At 40.3% G+C, this 17,458-nt stretch overlaps 1 protein-coding gene across 6 annotated transcripts in view; it reads left to right on the top strand.

The window, feature by feature from the left end:
* JARID2 (jumonji and AT-rich interaction domain containing 2) overlaps positions 1 to 17,458 on the top strand; it is a 315,799-nt gene that overhangs the window by 155,077 nt on the left and 143,264 nt on the right. For all 6 annotated transcript variants that reach the window (XR_010598780.1, XR_010598781.1, XM_065585072.1 and 3 more), the window contains one exon: positions 16,821 to 16,962. Coding sequence is in view for 1 of the 6 variants with exons in the window: in XM_065585069.1 (XP_065441141.1) it covers positions 16,821 to 16,962 (142 nt within the window). In the remaining 5 variants the exon portion in view is untranslated. The remainder of the gene's footprint in view (positions 1 to 16,820; positions 16,963 to 17,458) is intronic.

Here is a 17,458-nt window from a genome sequence, read left to right as displayed (position 1 = left end):
TTCTGCTGCTGGTCCTGCATTTCAGAAAGAGAAAAACATAATAGTCCCTCCTGAATTCCCTTCCCGTTTACATCCTGCTTTCTAGTTGGGATCCGGTAATTCTTCCCCCCCGCCCCCTTTAGTGGCAGGCACTTGGCACTCTGAGTGTTTACCTTTTTGTGTTTGCTTTAAAAAAAAAAAAGTTGGTGTTCACATTCATTATTGCACTTTTTGTAACTATATTTTTCATAAGCTCCTTTACACACACAGAATTAAGTCTTGCCCTTTGCTGCATGATACACAGGACGGGTGAAGAAAATATCTTCTCTTCCCCACCCCCCATTCCCTGGCTTCAGCCTTTGCCACTAGAGCTCTCAAATCTACTGGATTGTGAGGGACTGGAGACACTTCAGCTGACTCAGGCTATCTATTCGGCTAAACCCCTAAATCAGGCAGTGTTCCACCAGAGGTGGGGACATGGAGAGAAAGACAGAATGACTCTCCATGCAGTTACCGTGTAGCCTAGTGGAGGAGTCACTGATCTGTTTGAGGATCAGAAAAACATGGTGGGGATCTGAAGGTCCAATGCTCAAACCTTGCTGGTCACCCATGTGGGGAACGCTTATGACTGCACACAATGGAATCCCCCTTCCCCCCCAGTATTTTAAAAATAAAACTGGCTTTAGTTACTTCACACGGGAAGAAAACCTACATTACAATTGGTTTTTAAATATCAAAAGTATTTTTAATCAGTCACTTTTATGGCACAATGTAGAACAAAATGCCGTTGTTCCACAGCTATAATTTGCTTGCCTGTGTTACACACTGCCTGGTTTAAATTCAGGTTTGCCTTAAATTCTAACCTAACTCTCAAGGATTGATTTACCATGCTGACTGGTACCACCACTGCACTTATGGGTTATGACCCAGTTTCCAACCACCTTGCATCAACTCTGAGGGTATTTAGCACATGCTGGCTGTGGAAATATGTTGTTGTTGTTTGTTTTTTCAAAACACATTGTGGCCCAGGCATGGTGTGGCTTCCAACCTGATCCATCCTCCCCTGTGCCCAAAGAATGGCTCTGGTATCCACTGCATGTCCGGCACTCCTCTTTCCTCCTCAACCTGCCACGTGTGGGTCCCGGTGATAAGGACAGGGTTTTCTCCTAGCTGGGTGAGACTCACATTACTCAGTGACTTTAACCATATATTTATGTACATAGAACTTCAACTAATTCCTCCTCTGTAGGATGGACTGGCTCAGTAGGTCTGTATAACATTTTGAACATGTGAAGTGGTATACATGGTAAGCGCTCAGTATTAACAACATGTAAGCAGTCTTTGTAACTCCATTTGGGTCATTGCGATAGTGCTTTGAGGCTACACATTGATTGAATTGTGATGGATTAAAATGGGACTGTGTGAAGTCCAAAGGCAGTTTGTCTTGACTGATTGTTCCCCCTGCACCACCACCGCCATGTCCTCCTGCCCCGATTTCCTTTGCTGTCTTAAGATGTACAGGGGTCCTCCAGTTTTTTTTCCAATTTTTCCTTTAGTGCCTTGTAACTTCCTAGAATAGTTGGGTTTTATAAATGTATTTGAATGCCAACTACACACATTTGAGCCTAAATCCATTGTTTCAAAAGCAATAATAAAAAGGCAAAATTTAACACACACACACGAGTTTTAATGGGTCATTTATTGTTTGCATCTTGCATTTCCACACTGTGTAATCATATGTGCAGAAAACTCACTTATCGTGCTGTTGCTACACACAAACGAGAAGTGAACTAAGTGGAACAGGCTGTAATTTACAGTGTTTTGCATGAATGGGAGGTGAATTCCGCTGAAAGTCCTTTTATGGAAACCTTGCTATTTTCAGTTTTTTTGGTTTTAAGAAAATAGCACCAATTTTTAAATGACATCTGATAGTATGTTATCTATCTTGTTTGTTTAATCAAAAAGCCAGAATCCTTAAATACACACTACTGGCTCTACTGACAAGTTACGCCCATGGCATCTATTAAGTAAGCAAGCATTTTAGTTTAATGTATTTTATGTCTCCATCTCTCCTGAGAACAAACTCAAAAACGCTTTTTAACATCAGTGGAATATTTTAGGGCAGTGGGATTTCTTTAAATCCTCGAGGGGGCGGGAGGAGGAAATCTCTTCAGGACTACTTTCTCTAGTGTCAGATTTTCAAATTGTTGGCTTCCTACTCCTAACCCTAATCTGTTCCTTCTGTGGTTCATCTGTGGAGATCTCGCTAAAGGGGAGATGAGAGTAAGGGTAAGCAGTGGTCACAATTCCTATAAATAGAGATGAAAATTGCTTGGCAAATGAGGAACACTTCCTTTAAAAGCTGTAACATCATGCATGTGCACTGCCATTGTACTTCAGAGGATTTTTATTAATCTATATAAGGATAAGTTGGATCCAGTAAGTAAAATTGGCGCACTCTGTACACACATTCCTTCCTCAAATCTTTGGCAATCAATTGCAGTTTATATTTATATTATCCAGAGCCTCTGCCGTTAAGCATGTCACTCTTGATTCAACCTATGCCTGGTTCCCATGATGAGATTCTCAAAGATTAACTGACCACTGAGCATTGGCTTTTCTTGCTTTGTTTCCTCATCTGCTCTCAAATCACTGATCACATTATTATCAAATGACACTGCAGTGCTGAAGCCAATCTAGGAGAACACTGGACCTCCCAGCTGTAAATTTCTTTCCTGATGTGTTCTTTGAATTGCACGTGCCCAGCAAGTAGACAACTGCTGTCCATTAAAAAGACATCGACACAAGTCCCTCCCACTGCTGTCAGAATCAAGTATGAGATGTACCAGGATTCTCACCTTAGGCAGAGACTTAATTCTAAAATAGAGGTAACATCTCTCAACGCTTGTGTGTGGTAGCACAATTCTTTGTCTTGTATCAGGCTTTCATATTGTAGTTGTGATTTCAATACATGGTGGCTGGCTGAAAACACGTCAGTCTCAAAGTCATGTGTTATGTATATTGATTCCCCCTCCCCCCATCATTCTCCAAATAAATTACGGGGGGCTGAGGAAAAACTAGCAGGAGAACTTACCAGCCCAGACCTGAAATCTACTTTGACCTTTTACCATAAGAAAATTAAAGATTTTTTTTAATATATATATTTTACTTGACTAACCCAACCCCCCCATCACAAATAGTTGTTCACCATAGAAAAGAAAGTGAACAAAATTTTGCAAGGCTACATGATCAGAATTATAATTTTCAGGATGCTCTAAAAAATATCCTTTCCTACCACATCAAAAATCCACTAAAACCTATGTTGCATAATTCTATAATTATGTAAGAACAAATGCTGTGCAAAAACCCATTGTCAACTTAGCAAAGATGTATATGAAACCAGTGATGGGGAAGAAAATTCCAAAAGTTTGGATGAACAGCCTGAATTTTGGATGGTTATGTGGTGTTTCCAAGCACCCCTTGTTTGACTATCCCTGCCTGCCTTCTACCTGCTATCACCTTGTGGGAAGGCCTGGTTGTTGGATGACGACATTATCTAAAATAGTATAAAGGAATGATCGAGGAAAACAAGACAGAAAGGTTGTCAGGGTTTTGAGGAGGGAAGAGAATGTTCACTCCCTGTGAAGGAGTGGCTGTTATATTCGTCCTGAAAAAAGTTGCCTTTACAACGTTAGGAAGATAAAATAAACGCACCATTATAGACAAAAGGCTGGCTTAATGCTTCAGGAAATCAATGACTACAAAACTTTATTGAGAAACACGCGAAACATTCACAACATCCTTCCTTTCTTTACTCCTATTTGTTAGGAGAGTTTAGCATGCTGGCCTGCTTGTCTAGTGGCAACACAGCATTGGGGTTCAAAATTGATGTCCAAGCTCCCCCTTTGGCAGGGAATTGGAAACTTTGCACTGTGCAAAATATGCTCATCCCTTGATGTGTGTAGGCGGGAGCCATGTGTCTGGCAATGAGCCATTCTTCCTCCCAGCCAATGCAAGCAGTTATGTTTATTGTTGAGTTCCAGAGAGAGCCACATCCAACTCTTCTTAGAGAGAAGGGTGGGATCATTACATAGCAGGGCCTTCAAGGATTTTGGAAAGGAGGTTAACCAGGCTCAGAGGCCCTTTCCAGGTGAGAAAGGAAGGGGAATTCTAATCTCTAGAAAACGGCTTGTTTGTGCATAACCTGTTTTCTCTCCCTCTTTTTCACCTTTTATTTTGAAGGTAATTATGTAGAAGTAAATATAGCTCGATTTCTAAGGTTAGTGAGAAATCGAATTAAAAATATTAATTGTTCTAAAGTTAGAGCAATAAACCTCATGGGTTCATAATTCAAACATTTGGTAGAAAGTGGTACATCAAGAAAAATAACACACCACATGTTTCCACTAAATGCTACAATTAACATCAAGGTTTGCTGGATAGACTTTTCCTTTGTCAACAGATTACCTTAAGAAGTTTTAAAAATGTGAGTGAAATTAATTAGAACTGTTCCCCTCAAATGTCAGTTGTATTGGCAGCAACTTGCGTCTTCTTGTGTGGAACATTTAACCCACCAGTTTCAAGGACCGAGTAGAATTTCTATGCAAGCCTTTTATTTTTTGGTCTTCAACTGAAAATTCATATAACAAAATATCTGCAATTAAGAGGCTTTTAAATGGATATTCATACATTCATTGTGGGGGAGGGTCAGCACTACATTACTGGGTCATGTGTTACTACAGTAAGGGTGATCTTCAAAGCATGTGTCACATTGGAAAAACATTTCTTCAGTCTGTCTGGAGAGCTGCCCATGCTCTTGGCAAAAAAACATGAAAGACAAATCCTCAATGAAACACATTACAATATCAAATGAGGCTATACAATTGGAAATATGTCATTCAGCATTTGCCTTTCATGGCTTCTTTTTTTGTCTCACGCAGGCAGAATTACAGATAATTAAATGGAGAATAACCTCCCCAAAAAGGTCTTTCTGACACCTTTGCCCTCTTTTTCAAAGTGTATTCTGTTGCTAGGATTCTTTCTTTCTGATCCTGAGCTAATGCTTTGCTAGCTTTCTTCCTTCTTCTCCCCAAATATATATCTGTATCTATATCCTCTTGTGTTGAGTCCTCTGTTATTAATTTAACCTGGCATACTTCTTGGAATATATAATTTTGGATACCTTCTCTTGCTACAGATGATTCCCTTCCACATCATATTAACTTGTATTGCTGAACTGGTTGGTTGCAGTCTTTCTGCTGTGCTAAATCTGCACTTCTTGGTGCCAGTTCTGCACAGCCAGAGCAGAGAATTGCAAGTAGCTTTACAGACTTCACCCCTGCAGAGATACAGTTCTGAGGAGGACTATTCCAGTGGCCTTTCAGATGAATGCTCTTGGCCTTCTCTGAAATGCCAAGGACACATTTTTCTAGTCTATGAAGATGGCTCTTGTTGGAGAAATTGGCCTTTGTGATTTTTGTCTGTTGAGATAAGTGCAGCCCTATTTGTATAACCCATCATCACTTATATATAAGAAATGTTTCCGAGACTGCTGCTTTGTTGTAGCTCTCCAGCTTGGTGCAGATATGCTGTTTGGAAATGGTAGGGCCTGTAAACGGTCCTTAGAAATCTGCCACTCATAAGAAATGCCCTCTCCCCCCCAACCGTTATGCATTTGGGTTTCATCTGTAGCGTAAGGGTTTTGGTGTGTTCAGGCATTTCCTTCTCAAGGCTATAAAATATTCATCCCTAGTGGTGAGGCAGTACCTAGGGTGACGAAACAGCAAGTGTGAAAAATTGGGACGGGGGTGGAGGGTAATAGGAGCCTATATAAGAAAAAGACCCAAAAATTGGGACTGTCCCTATAAAATCGGGACATCTGGTCACCTTGTGTGTACCCTATCTTTTTACCTGCTCATTCATTTGCTTGCTTCCTCCAGTCGTCAGACTCTTGCTTTGTAGTATTTCTTCTACTGACTTCCCCAGTCCCTTTTCGCTTGCAGAGAAGCATTTAGTTACTTTGTCCCTTCTACCCCATGGGATAGCAGTTGTCCAGAGATGCATTTTATTTATAGGCTTAACTATTCCACATGGCACCTAAAAACAGCTATGCTGTCTTAGATTTTGCTGATCTGTTTTAGTTCCTCCATCAGGGGATGGATATTTGAGGATCAGGTGTGTTCTGCCTTTGGCTACCAGTCCTTAATGGTAACTCATTCTGTTACATCAGTAGTTTTCCACCTTTTTTTCGTTTGCAGACCCCTAAATTTTTTTTGAATAGAGGTGCAGATCCCTTTGGAAATCTTAGACATTGTTTGTGGACCCCTAGGGGTTTGCGGACCACAAGTGGAAAACCACTGTGTTACAATGTTAAGCTAGTTCAGGTGCGGCTAAAAGCAACTTTTAAGGAACCAGTGCGTAAAATAACTGACTAAACCCCGAGACTGCTAGCAAACTATAACCCCAGTTGGCAAGTATGATTTATAGATTAAATGGAACTGTAAAAGTAACCTGCGAAGGGGAAAATGTGTCCTTATTTGTGCTGCTTCATGATGTATAAAGGAGGTCTGAAATACTTTTTTACTTTAGATGTATTGGGATATCAGTCCTCTCTGCCAGCTCATGTCTGCTTCCTGTTCTGTAAATTGGAAGCTCTCTCAGACCTTGACTTTTAAGGAGTTGGGGTGCTGAATCAATAACACATACCTTTTCTCCAAAATGTTGGTTAGGAGTTTGAGTTAAAATGTTGAGGAAACAAGATTTTTAAACAGTGTGAGTAAAAATGCCTTTCCCTCTCAGTGGTCTTACTCGCCTGTTACTTGTGATGCCATCCTGCTAGTCCTCCAGTCATCCACAAAATTGTCCAACAAAATCAGGATAAAGAGGACCTGGTGTTTCCAACGTAAAAAACAAGCAGAATTTATTTTTCAAAAAAAGAAAAAAAACTCATTCAGGCCTTTGAGTATTTTTGTTGCTTTAAAAAGCAACAGAGGGTCCTGTGGCACCTTTAAGACTAACAGAAGTATTGGGAGCATAAGCTTTCGTGGGTAAGAACCTCACTTCTTCAGATGCAAGAAGTGAGGTTCTTACCCACGAAAGCTTATGCTCCCAATACTTCTGTTAGTCTTAAAGGTGCCACAGGACCCTCTGTTGCTTTTTACAGATTCAGACTAACACGGCTACACCTCTGATACTTTGTTTCTTTATCAGCTGTTAAAACCACTTATTTTTCTGTTGCATATGTACCTTAACTGAAAAGGATAAAACCTGTGTGTCTACTGTGACCTTGCTTTTTGTGTGCGTTTGTGTGCACGTGAATAGTTTTTGAATAAAATATGCATTTAACTCAATTGCCAGTTGGTTTGTTGTTATAAATAGGAGATGTAGCAAGAGTAGTCTTCATTGGAGGACAGATGTCCTTGGGCATAGCTACCAATCAAAAAGACATTTGTTCACTATGGGCAACATAATACCATTCTGTCAAGCCAGAAAACCAACGTGAGGTACAAACCAGTTAGGTATTTTCAGACTTGGAGATTCAAAGTTCCTCTCCCCTCTTCCTGCCACCAAAGCAGAGAGTAGACATTTGTAATGAGTAGCTGCTACCTTTCCCATAGAGGCCTCACTGTCCTCTGAAGCTTCCTGGTTGGTGTAGATCTAGGCCCAAAAGAGAGATGGGGGACTCGCCATTCCAGAAAGAATTGTGGGTGTAGGCTAATCACAATTAAGGTGTATTTCAACATTGGCAATAAGAAGATAGTATTGGACACATTTCCCCACCAATATAAAAAAAAAGTGTTTTTATCGTTTATGGTACTGTGAAAATGCACTGTGGTTCCACTTGGCCTGTGAGCCTATTAAAGGTTTATGAAGGCTTTAAGGATATATCTCCACTTCAATTAGACACCTGCGGCTGGTCTGTGCCAGCTGACTCAGGCTCATGTGGGGCTGTTTCATTGCAGTTTAGACTTCGGGGCTCAGGTTGGAGCCTGGCTGTAGGACACTGCAAGGTGATAGAGTCCCAGAGCCCTGATTCCAGCCCAGGCCCAGAAATCTATACTGCAATGAAACAGCCCCACGAGCCCAAGTCAGCTGGTGCGGGCCAGCCACAGGCGTCTAATTGCAGTGTAGACATACCAGGCCATTTAGGGTACCTGCTTCTCACAAAAGCTGCCCCCATCCTGATTCCATGAGGCCACAGTTGCAGTCAGTGGAGGCACTGTTGTTGGAGCCTCTCTCCTCCAAAAGAGAGGGAACAGCTGGCAGGGTTTTCTCTGTGAGTTCCTGTTAGCTTTGGGTCTTGCACCCCTCTATCCTACTTGATTCACAAGAGCCCAAGATTACTCTAGATCTTCCAGACTTGCTGCAGGGCCCTTTTCTTTGCCCCTACCTGTGAGGAAATTGGAAGGCTCTGTTGTGAGATCCTAAATATCTTGATCATGTGTTTTTTTTTTTTTGCTGCTGGCTTATTGTGGGTTTGTTAATTAAAGGTTGGAAGAAGTTACAGGAGTGGTCTATTTTACGGTTATGTGCTTAAGAATGGTTGAGGAATGCCTATGCCAAGGGATGGGTGCCCCTTTTAATAGGTTTGTGTATAAATCTAATGAAATAAAACCGTAGATTTAGTGAAGAGAGCTTCTGGATGCCGAACTACAGCTACTGGAGTAGTAGAATGTGTTTTTCCTCAAATGTTGTTCTGTTCTCTCATTCCTACCTCACTGCCAGTCTCCTTCTGCTTCCCCCTCCCCCCCAATAAGGCTCAGGCCTACCATGCATAATAGGAGTCTGGAATATTTTTCCTTACCATTGGTTGTAGAGGTCCATGAATGACTGATACTAATCTTTCTCAGATGCTGATTGATTTAACACCCAAAAAATCCTAAAGAAATATTTAATCTTGAGGTTGAAACAAAGAAATTATTTAATTTCACTTACTCAGACACACCTATTGGCACCATCTATGTTCATGTACAAAATATAACACAACATATAACATCCCATACAATGAAAGCACATGAATGTTTTTGTTGAGTTGATCAATCCTGTAGCAGTCTTGGCTGGGGGTAAACAGCTTCCCTCAACCTGCTTTATTAAACTAATTCTCTTTGGTGAGCTCTTCTTTTGACAGGCTGACAAAAACATTTTGTGCTGTAATGTCATTCATGCTTGGCTTCCATAGTAATGATGTATATCTACATATAAAAGCACTGTTCTTGTCATTTATGAAAACTGTAAAAGTTATTTGCTAACATTTTTTGGCATAACAATACTACTGCATACATATGCATATGGGTACCACAATCAACGTAATGTCCAGTGGCTTGTCATCTGAAAAGTCTGGGTTCCATTAGGTACTCTTATGGTGGCAACACGGAGCCTGGGTGACATAGATGTTGACTTTAAATAAAAACCTTCAGAATGAGGCATAAATGAGGCAGGATACTGTTGTAGCTTTAGATTATCACTGGAGGCTAGCAGAGCATTTTGTTCACTGTGAAGTCGAAGATAAATACACTAGACACAAGGACAGAATTTTATCCCAGAGAAAAATGTATTTTTAAAATTGTTGTTCTGTTTCTTTGAAAGCATAGTTTTTTAGTCTAAGACAACCATGAGCCTTATTTTTTTAAGCTTGTTGTCTGTTTAATATGTAATGTGATACCTTGTCATGCTGTCACAAGGTGACTGATGGCATTTGCTCAATAAAACTAAATTATCATTTGTGCATAGGTATACAACAGCTAAATACAGTAGCTCTATACAATACACTTATTAGTGAAAACTGTTATAAGTATTTTAGAGAGATTGGAATATTTTAACTTGGTATTAAAGGGTTCATGATTTTTTTCTTTTTTTTAACCTACCTACTTGATGTATGGTAATAAATGGTCACATGTACATAAGGGCTGCTGTTTGGTTTTGGTAGCTGTGTGTCTTTAGAGTAAGGAAGAATGAGATCCTTATTCTAATAATATTTCAGTTGCATCTGTTTGTCTTATACTAATGGAAAAGAGAAGAGGTCTGTTCAGTAAAGAGAACTTACAGCAAGTAAACTTGTGGATAAAACTAGCTCATCATAAACTGATAAGTGAAATGTGTCACAGGCTGAAAAAACAAAGCCAAATAGTTTAGATTCCACAATTTTTTGACTGGTCTTTAATTTGTTTTTGAGGGTAATGTCACCTTAATTGTAAATATAGTGTATATTATATAAAATGTATTTCTAATCTTAACTTCAGTAGTTTACTAATATGTTAAGGTTTCATAATAACTTTGTTTCTCCACATTGTATATCTGGGACTCATTTTTGGCCTCATACAGTGCTATTCACATATGAGTCCGTTGTAGTTGTATGTATCTACAGTAATCTGAGGTCAGAAATGGGCCCCTTGGGGTAGACTTAAGAGTTTAATTTGAGTATATTCTATGTTCAGATGGACGTAGTTATGTGATAACAATAATTTGTTTGTTTATTTACTTTAATATTCGCATTTGTAGCATTACTGTCACACTAAGCTTTTTATATGCAGTTTTCCTGTAAGTGATAATGAAAAGAGAATGAAGTAAATGACTCTTCTTTCCAAGTGACTTACTGTACACTTCTAAAACCGCACAGCTAAAATCCTGGACAGCTATTGTATCCCACAGATCAATAGGAGCTCTGAGCTGTGCCTACATAATCAAAATCTCTTGTGTATTTAGAATTACAATACTGTTATATGACTGTGGAATAATGTAATGTGGTAAGAAAGTTGCATTGTATGTAAACCCCCCACCCCAATACTTGTAACTCTGATAATTTAATTTAAAAACAAAAAAAACCTACGTTGGAGACAAGGCCTCACTACCAACCTAGGTTATTTTTGGTTTGTAATGTTGCTTAAAATGTCTTTACAAGAGAGAGTATGCGTGCATGTGTGAGCAAGAAATATGAGGATACTATTTATAATTTTTCATATTCTCGTGCAGAGCTAGACAGCAGAAGGACTGTAATCTCCTCTTTCCAGAGTGTTAACAGTTCACCCCATGTTGAAGATTATGAATATAATTGTGGCAAAATTTCCCTATGTCACAATTGTCTAGGTCAATTTATGCTCTTAATAGATTTGGCTTGCGTTATTCGTTGTTGACTGTTATTAATGCTATATCACAATCGCTCTTGTCAGCTGCTTGTGACCGCAGGCACTGGGCTGGAAACACAGATGCATCTATTTCAACCTTCCAAGCTTTCTCAGTGCAATGAAGTGAAGTGCGCAGAAATCTTTACTATGTCACTGTCCTGTTGGGAGACAGAATGGGAAACTTCACTTCCAGATGTCTTATTTGAAGTAGGATGAGAAATGCATATAAAGAGTTCTAGAAACATTATAAAAATCCCTTCTCAAAACCACTTTTTTGGCTAGTATTCTGCCACTAGGATCTATTTAGATGTGTCCATGGCTGCTTCAGTGCCCAGTCACTTTAGTGATGAAAAATATGTGAAAGCTTGTCATCTTAAATGCATTTTAAAAACAAAACCCAAGTTCTTCCAATAGCTTTCCTCCATTTCACATTGGTTTGTCACTGAACTGATTTCACCCCTACTCCTCAACACTTCTGATCTGATATGCTTATTTGTGGTCTCTGTATAAATTAGGCCTTGTATATACTAGAAAAGTGCAATGGTTTAACTAGATGGATTTTTTTTTTTTTAAACCAATCCAGTTAAAATGGTGCAAATCCCTAGTGTAGACTCACTTAAGCTGATTTAACCCTTGCTTATACTGAGCACTAAGAAATGGTCTGGCGGTCACTGTAGACAGCTTGATGAAGACCTCCACTCAAAGTGTCATTGCAAAATAATTGTGGCAGGCCCAAGCATCACTACCAGCCACATTCAAAAGAATGGATAGATGTGCCAAGTCCCTCCTGTGGGCTTTGAGGATTTCTAATCACATCTTAGCATCACTCATGATAGATATGCTTGAGGGCCAAGTGATAGATGCAACCTGCATGAAAGTTTAAGCAGACACTGCTGCACACACCCTGGTCATGTCTGTGGTGATGCGAAGCACCTCCTGGCTCCAGGCACTGGGGTTACCCAGGGATGTTCAAACAGTTATGGAGGATTGTCCCTTCAAGCTCTGTGACCTCTTCAACTCCAAGACCAATGAGGCCCTCCATTAAAAGACTCTCTGGCTATCGTGTGCTTTTTGGACGTGTACACTTCAGCCCCAAGGAAAAAGCAACCAGGTCTCGTAGCTACTTCAGACAGTGCCCTCTGCCCATAGTACTGTAACCCATAGAGGGAACTGGAATCAGTGAGGAAGAAACAGATTTGAGCTGGTGACCCTCCTGCCACTTCCTCAGCTGCTATGCACTCTGTGTCTTCCTCTTAGCAGCAGGTTTAACACCACTGAGAGCCTGGCAAAACCTACAGAGGATCTGTACCCATTCTCCCTCACCCCCTTTTTTGGCAACTCTTTTTGGTCTTTTTTTCAGGAGGCCTGGGCGGGAATCAACAAGAACCAGTGCATCTTACTTTGTCAGCAAATGGTATTGCATATAGTTTTAGGTCCTTTCTATCCTCTTCCCCCCCCCCCCCCCCTTCCCTGTCCCTCCTCAGGAACTCTTCTCACATGACACTATTGGAACAGGAGCCCTTTTTGAAACTCAGAGCAGTGGAGAAAGTGCCCTTAGAGTTCAGGAGCAAGGGGTTCTACTCTCATAATTTTCTAATCTTAAAAAAGAAAGTGTACTGGTGCCTTCAGGGCCTCAACAAATTCATCTGTCATTTCAAGTTCAGGATGATGAGTCTGGTCTCTGTAATCCCCTTCACTCTGGTTTGTGACTCTCAATCTTCAAGAGGCCTAGTTCCACCTGTTTATATGCTCAGCATACCTGAAATACCTCAGATTCCTGGTAGGAGAGACTCACTACCAAGACAAGGTCCTGCCCTTTGGTCTTTAAGGGCGTGGTGGTTGTGATAGCATAAGTGGGATGGCAGGGTATTCAGATCTACCTATACTTTGACAGTTGGCTCATCTGAGGGAAATAATCATAGCAAGTGACCAGCTCCATCCACATAATTTCCAAGGCTCTTTGCTACTGTGGGCCTCAAAATAAACAGAAAAATCCACCTTTGCTCCAACTCACAGCATAAAGCTAATAGAAAATGGATTAGATTTGAGGTCAGTAAAACTTAACTCCCACAAAAAAGATTCTAGACTCTAGTGGACCTTGTCAATCAACCACCTGCAGGCTCTTCCAAAGACTGAGTGTGCCTCGTGCAGGCTTGGGTCTGAGATGGCAAGGCCAGCAATTAGAAGAGAGAAAAAGTGCATCCTTTTGTGTGTGTAAACTGATACAGAAATCACCGAGAGGCAATAAACTCCACAATACCACCGCTAGAGCAATTTTCCAAACAGAACTGTATTTGAGTGTTGTTTTCCCTCTGCACTTTGCTAGGAGTATATTATCTTTTCCTGACAGTTGTGGACCTTGCCACGGTCCTCTATGCCTTTTGTCACTTTCAGACGGATCACAGTATACTTAAGGAGATGCAGAATGTGATGGTCAGTTTACTTAGCAGTTTTATACGTCAGCTATAGCTGCTCTGGCTTTGATTCATTTCAGGTTTTAATTCAAGGTGTTTTGTTTACATTCGCTAACATTTATCTGATGTACTGTGTTTTTGTTTTGTTTGTTTTTTTTATGATAAAGAACATTGTATAAATGGGGTTTGTTGGAATAATAGGAGAACCAATATTTTTTTTCTAATAGGGAAACTTATAGTCACCTTCCAAATACAATAATGGTTTGGCAGGGTGGGAGGAAGAATGGAAATCACCTTCCAAATGCAAGTGAGCTGACAGCCCACGAGGTGATTTTTCTTGACTCCAACACTTCAGATTGCTGGTATTGACATATGGCATCTCTCCAGAATAAATATTGCTTTTGGAAAAACTAGTTGAATTCTTTCGTAATGGTTAACTTACTGAAAATCGGGCCCCAAATGATACGTTTAATTTAGACTTCTTTGGAGTTGACAGACTGTAAATTTTATCATTAGCATTTTAAAGTTAAAATGCAAAGCAAAAATTGAAACTGAGTTAAAGCCACACTTCTGTGCTGAATGTCTCCAGTGAGGATATTCTGCATGTAAATAAAATCTAATTAAGGTTTTAAAATATTTTCTCCTCCATATGACATCCTCTTGAATCTTCCTGAAGGAAGCCCAAAATGCATCATTTTTTGACATCACGAATGCTGTAGAGGTTTCATGAGTTGCAATGAGATTTCTGGCATTTGTTGATGTCCTTCAGTTTGAGACCTTCAGTGACCCAAGAAATATTTAAGGGGATTTATTAACAAAAGGGAAGAAGTGAAAATGTAAACACAGTCATTTAATTTATTTCTGTGCTGTGTCTGCCTTGCAGACTAGTTAGTGAGGGCGTTAAACACATCTTAAACTTAACTTCATTTAATTTTTTCTTTGGTACTTTTTTTTTTTAATCTTACTTTATTTTTCCCTACGGTGAAATTCAGGCTTCTGTTTTTATAAGGGATGTTAAAAAGTAGTGTTTAAAAATCTCTCTCTCTCTCTCGCACTCACAAACACCTACCTCTGCAACTCTCCAACTGTAGCCACCATGTATTTGCTTTTGACTCCAAGTCAAGAGAAATGTAGTGCAATCTAAAATGTAATGACTAAGTACAGACTTTGAAGACAAGGCAGGTGGTGGTATAAGGGAGCCCTTGAATTAGGTTGTTTTGAAAGAGCCAGCTAGAGCTGCTAGAGTGGAGTCAGAAGTCCCAAAATGTTTGAGAATCTAATAAGAGATGATGTGTCATACCAGCACACAGTGTCAATGGGAGTACTGACTAAATGGGCAAAAGAGAGTAGAGGGCCTTTTCCCACCTCAATGCCTGTTCGTATACAGCAGGCTGCATAGGGATGTAAGTTCCTTCTTGATAGTCTATTTACTCTCAGAAGCTGCTTTGAAGATGTGCACAGTTGAACACTAAGGAGTGTGATCATTGTATTGATAGTGCTGCACAATGCTTTCCTGGTAATGGCAGTGTCAAATGGACTATGATCATACAATGTTTGTGATTAGTTTTGAACTGTTGTTATTAGGTAACCATTAGTGCTGCTGCTTGGCATGCCTTGGAGGGAGACAAAAAGAGAATCAAGCAGGAGGCTAAAATGAAAGTGAGGAAAGGGTGGTTAGAGGGAGTGGGGGAAGAGAGTGCTACTAGCAGTTGCCTGGTGGAGACAAAACTGCTCATGCCATCTGCAGGATTATTTTGTTGGCTTGGAACAAGGGGTGGTATTCTCAGTCAAAACTGGAATTTCTGCAGCAGTATTGAAAAAATATCTGTCACGAGTTTAATAACTGTAAGTGTGAATGGTTTTAGTGTGCTGCTGTTCTACTGGTGCTTCTCAGCATCAATTCTTAGGTAAAATCATGCTGTCCTTATGTGAGTAAGATATGCAACATTTGGTAATCTACATATGTAGGGCTAAATGCCCTTTTCCACCTATGTAGCTCTGCTGCCTAGGGTGCTCTTCAAGTGGAGATAGGAAGTCACAGATGGGAAAGCCGGTTGTGATATATTCACTCCTATTTTGTGTAGCTTTCTCTCATTATCTGCAGCTACTATAGCTGAGTGGGACTTGGCTAGACAAATAGGAGAGTCAAGGGAAACAAACCTTATGTTACCACACCTTTGGGATTTACAGTGCTTAACACATCATAAATTTCAATGGTTGGAAGCAGCAGAATGAAGAGAAGAAATAGAAATTGTCCACATAATTAATTTTTATATTGATGCAGAGATTTATGCAAATGACCCCTATTAATGCCAGTTACAGTAACTTGTATAAATTCTGTAATACAGAGATGAGATTATGCCGCTAAAATTATGCCATTTTTTAAGGGATGAGAAAAGACTTTCACTGTGATCCGCAAGCACTTTTCTTCACCCTTTGTACACTGATTTGGAATGGACGTCTACAGTTCTCCACTAAGCTAAAGATCTGCAGCTTCATCAGTTTCTAACTGGAGTACCTCTGTGAAAAATCATGACCAGAAGAATGCTGGGAATCATTAAGGGATAGATAACTATCATGTTGCCTCTATATAAATCCATGGTACGCCCACATCTTGAATACTGTGTGCAGATGTGGTTGCCCCATCTCAAAAAAAGATATATTGGAATTGGAAAAGGTTCAAAAAAGGGTAACAGAAATGATTAGGGGTATGGAACGGCTTCCGTATGAGGAGAGATTAATAAGACCGGGACTTTTCAGCTTGGAAAAGAGATGGTTAAGGGGAGATATGATTGAGGTCTATAAAATCATGACTGGTGTAGAGAAAGTAAATAAGGAAGTGTTGTTTACTACTTCTCATAATACAAGAACGAGGGGTCACCAAATTAAATTAATAGGCAGCAGGTTTAAAACAAACAAAAGGAAGAATTCGATAAATTCATGGAGGATGGGTCCATCAGTGGCTATTAGCCAGGATGGGCAGGAATGGTGTCCCTAGCCTCTGTTTGCCAGAAGCTGGAAATGAGCGATGGAAAGATGAATCACTTGATTACCTGTTCTGTTCATTCCTTCTGGGGCATCTGGCACTGGCCACTGTTGGAAGACAGGATACTGGACTAGATAGGCCTTTGGTCTGACCCAGTAGGGCCGTTCTTACGTTATTACCAGGGATGCTCATTTTTGCAAGGAAGGAGTTTTGTAGCCTTGTGTTTGCTATTGGTATCCTGTGTGAACTTTCTCCTGGCCTGTTCAGTATTATTAATGCATATTTTGAACATTCTGTACTGTTTTTGTCTCACCCTTGCAGGACTTCTCACTAATGGCCCATCGAAGGGATCAGGACCAGGATCAGAACAGTCAGAGAACGAGAAGGACGATGCATCGCAAGTGTCCTCAACTAGCAATGATGTTAGTTCTTCAGATTTTGAAGAAGGGCCATCAAGGAAGAGGTTAGTGGCGTTCACAATTGCCAACTTTCACGCGGTAAATAAGCACCCCGATTTTCACAGCCAAAAATCAAGCTAATCCCATTTCAAAACAAGGCCAAAACAAGGCAATCCCTAAAAACCCCAACACTCTGTAACTAGATCCCCCTAGCGTGCACTCTGGGACTGTGGTGGTCCCGCTGTGCACCCCTGACTCTCCCCGCCCCCCCTTGCCCCTACTTGCTCCCCCTTGCCAGGAACCGATTTAAAAAAAAAAAAAAAAAAGCAACAAGCTACAAGCCAAAAACTATCCAACAAGCAATTCACAAGCCAATTAAGCCAAAAAGAAGCCCAATTTCTGCGTTTTTCCCCACAGGTTTGGCATGTCTGGTGGTGTTTAAGAACTCAAATAAACTTTTAAGAGTAGCATTGCAGCCTAATGTAAGGTTATAATTAAGTCCATTAATAATGCTTGCGTTGCCAAAATCTCCCGTACCATAAACAGATTTTCAGGTGTAGA

The sequence above is a fragment of the Chrysemys picta genome, chromosome 2 (assembly GCF_011386835.1).
Source record: "Chrysemys picta bellii isolate R12L10 chromosome 2, ASM1138683v2, whole genome shotgun sequence".
NCBI lineage: Eukaryota > Metazoa > Chordata > Testudines > Emydidae > Chrysemys > Chrysemys picta.
This window is presented reverse-complemented; position numbering and strand designations above follow the sequence as displayed.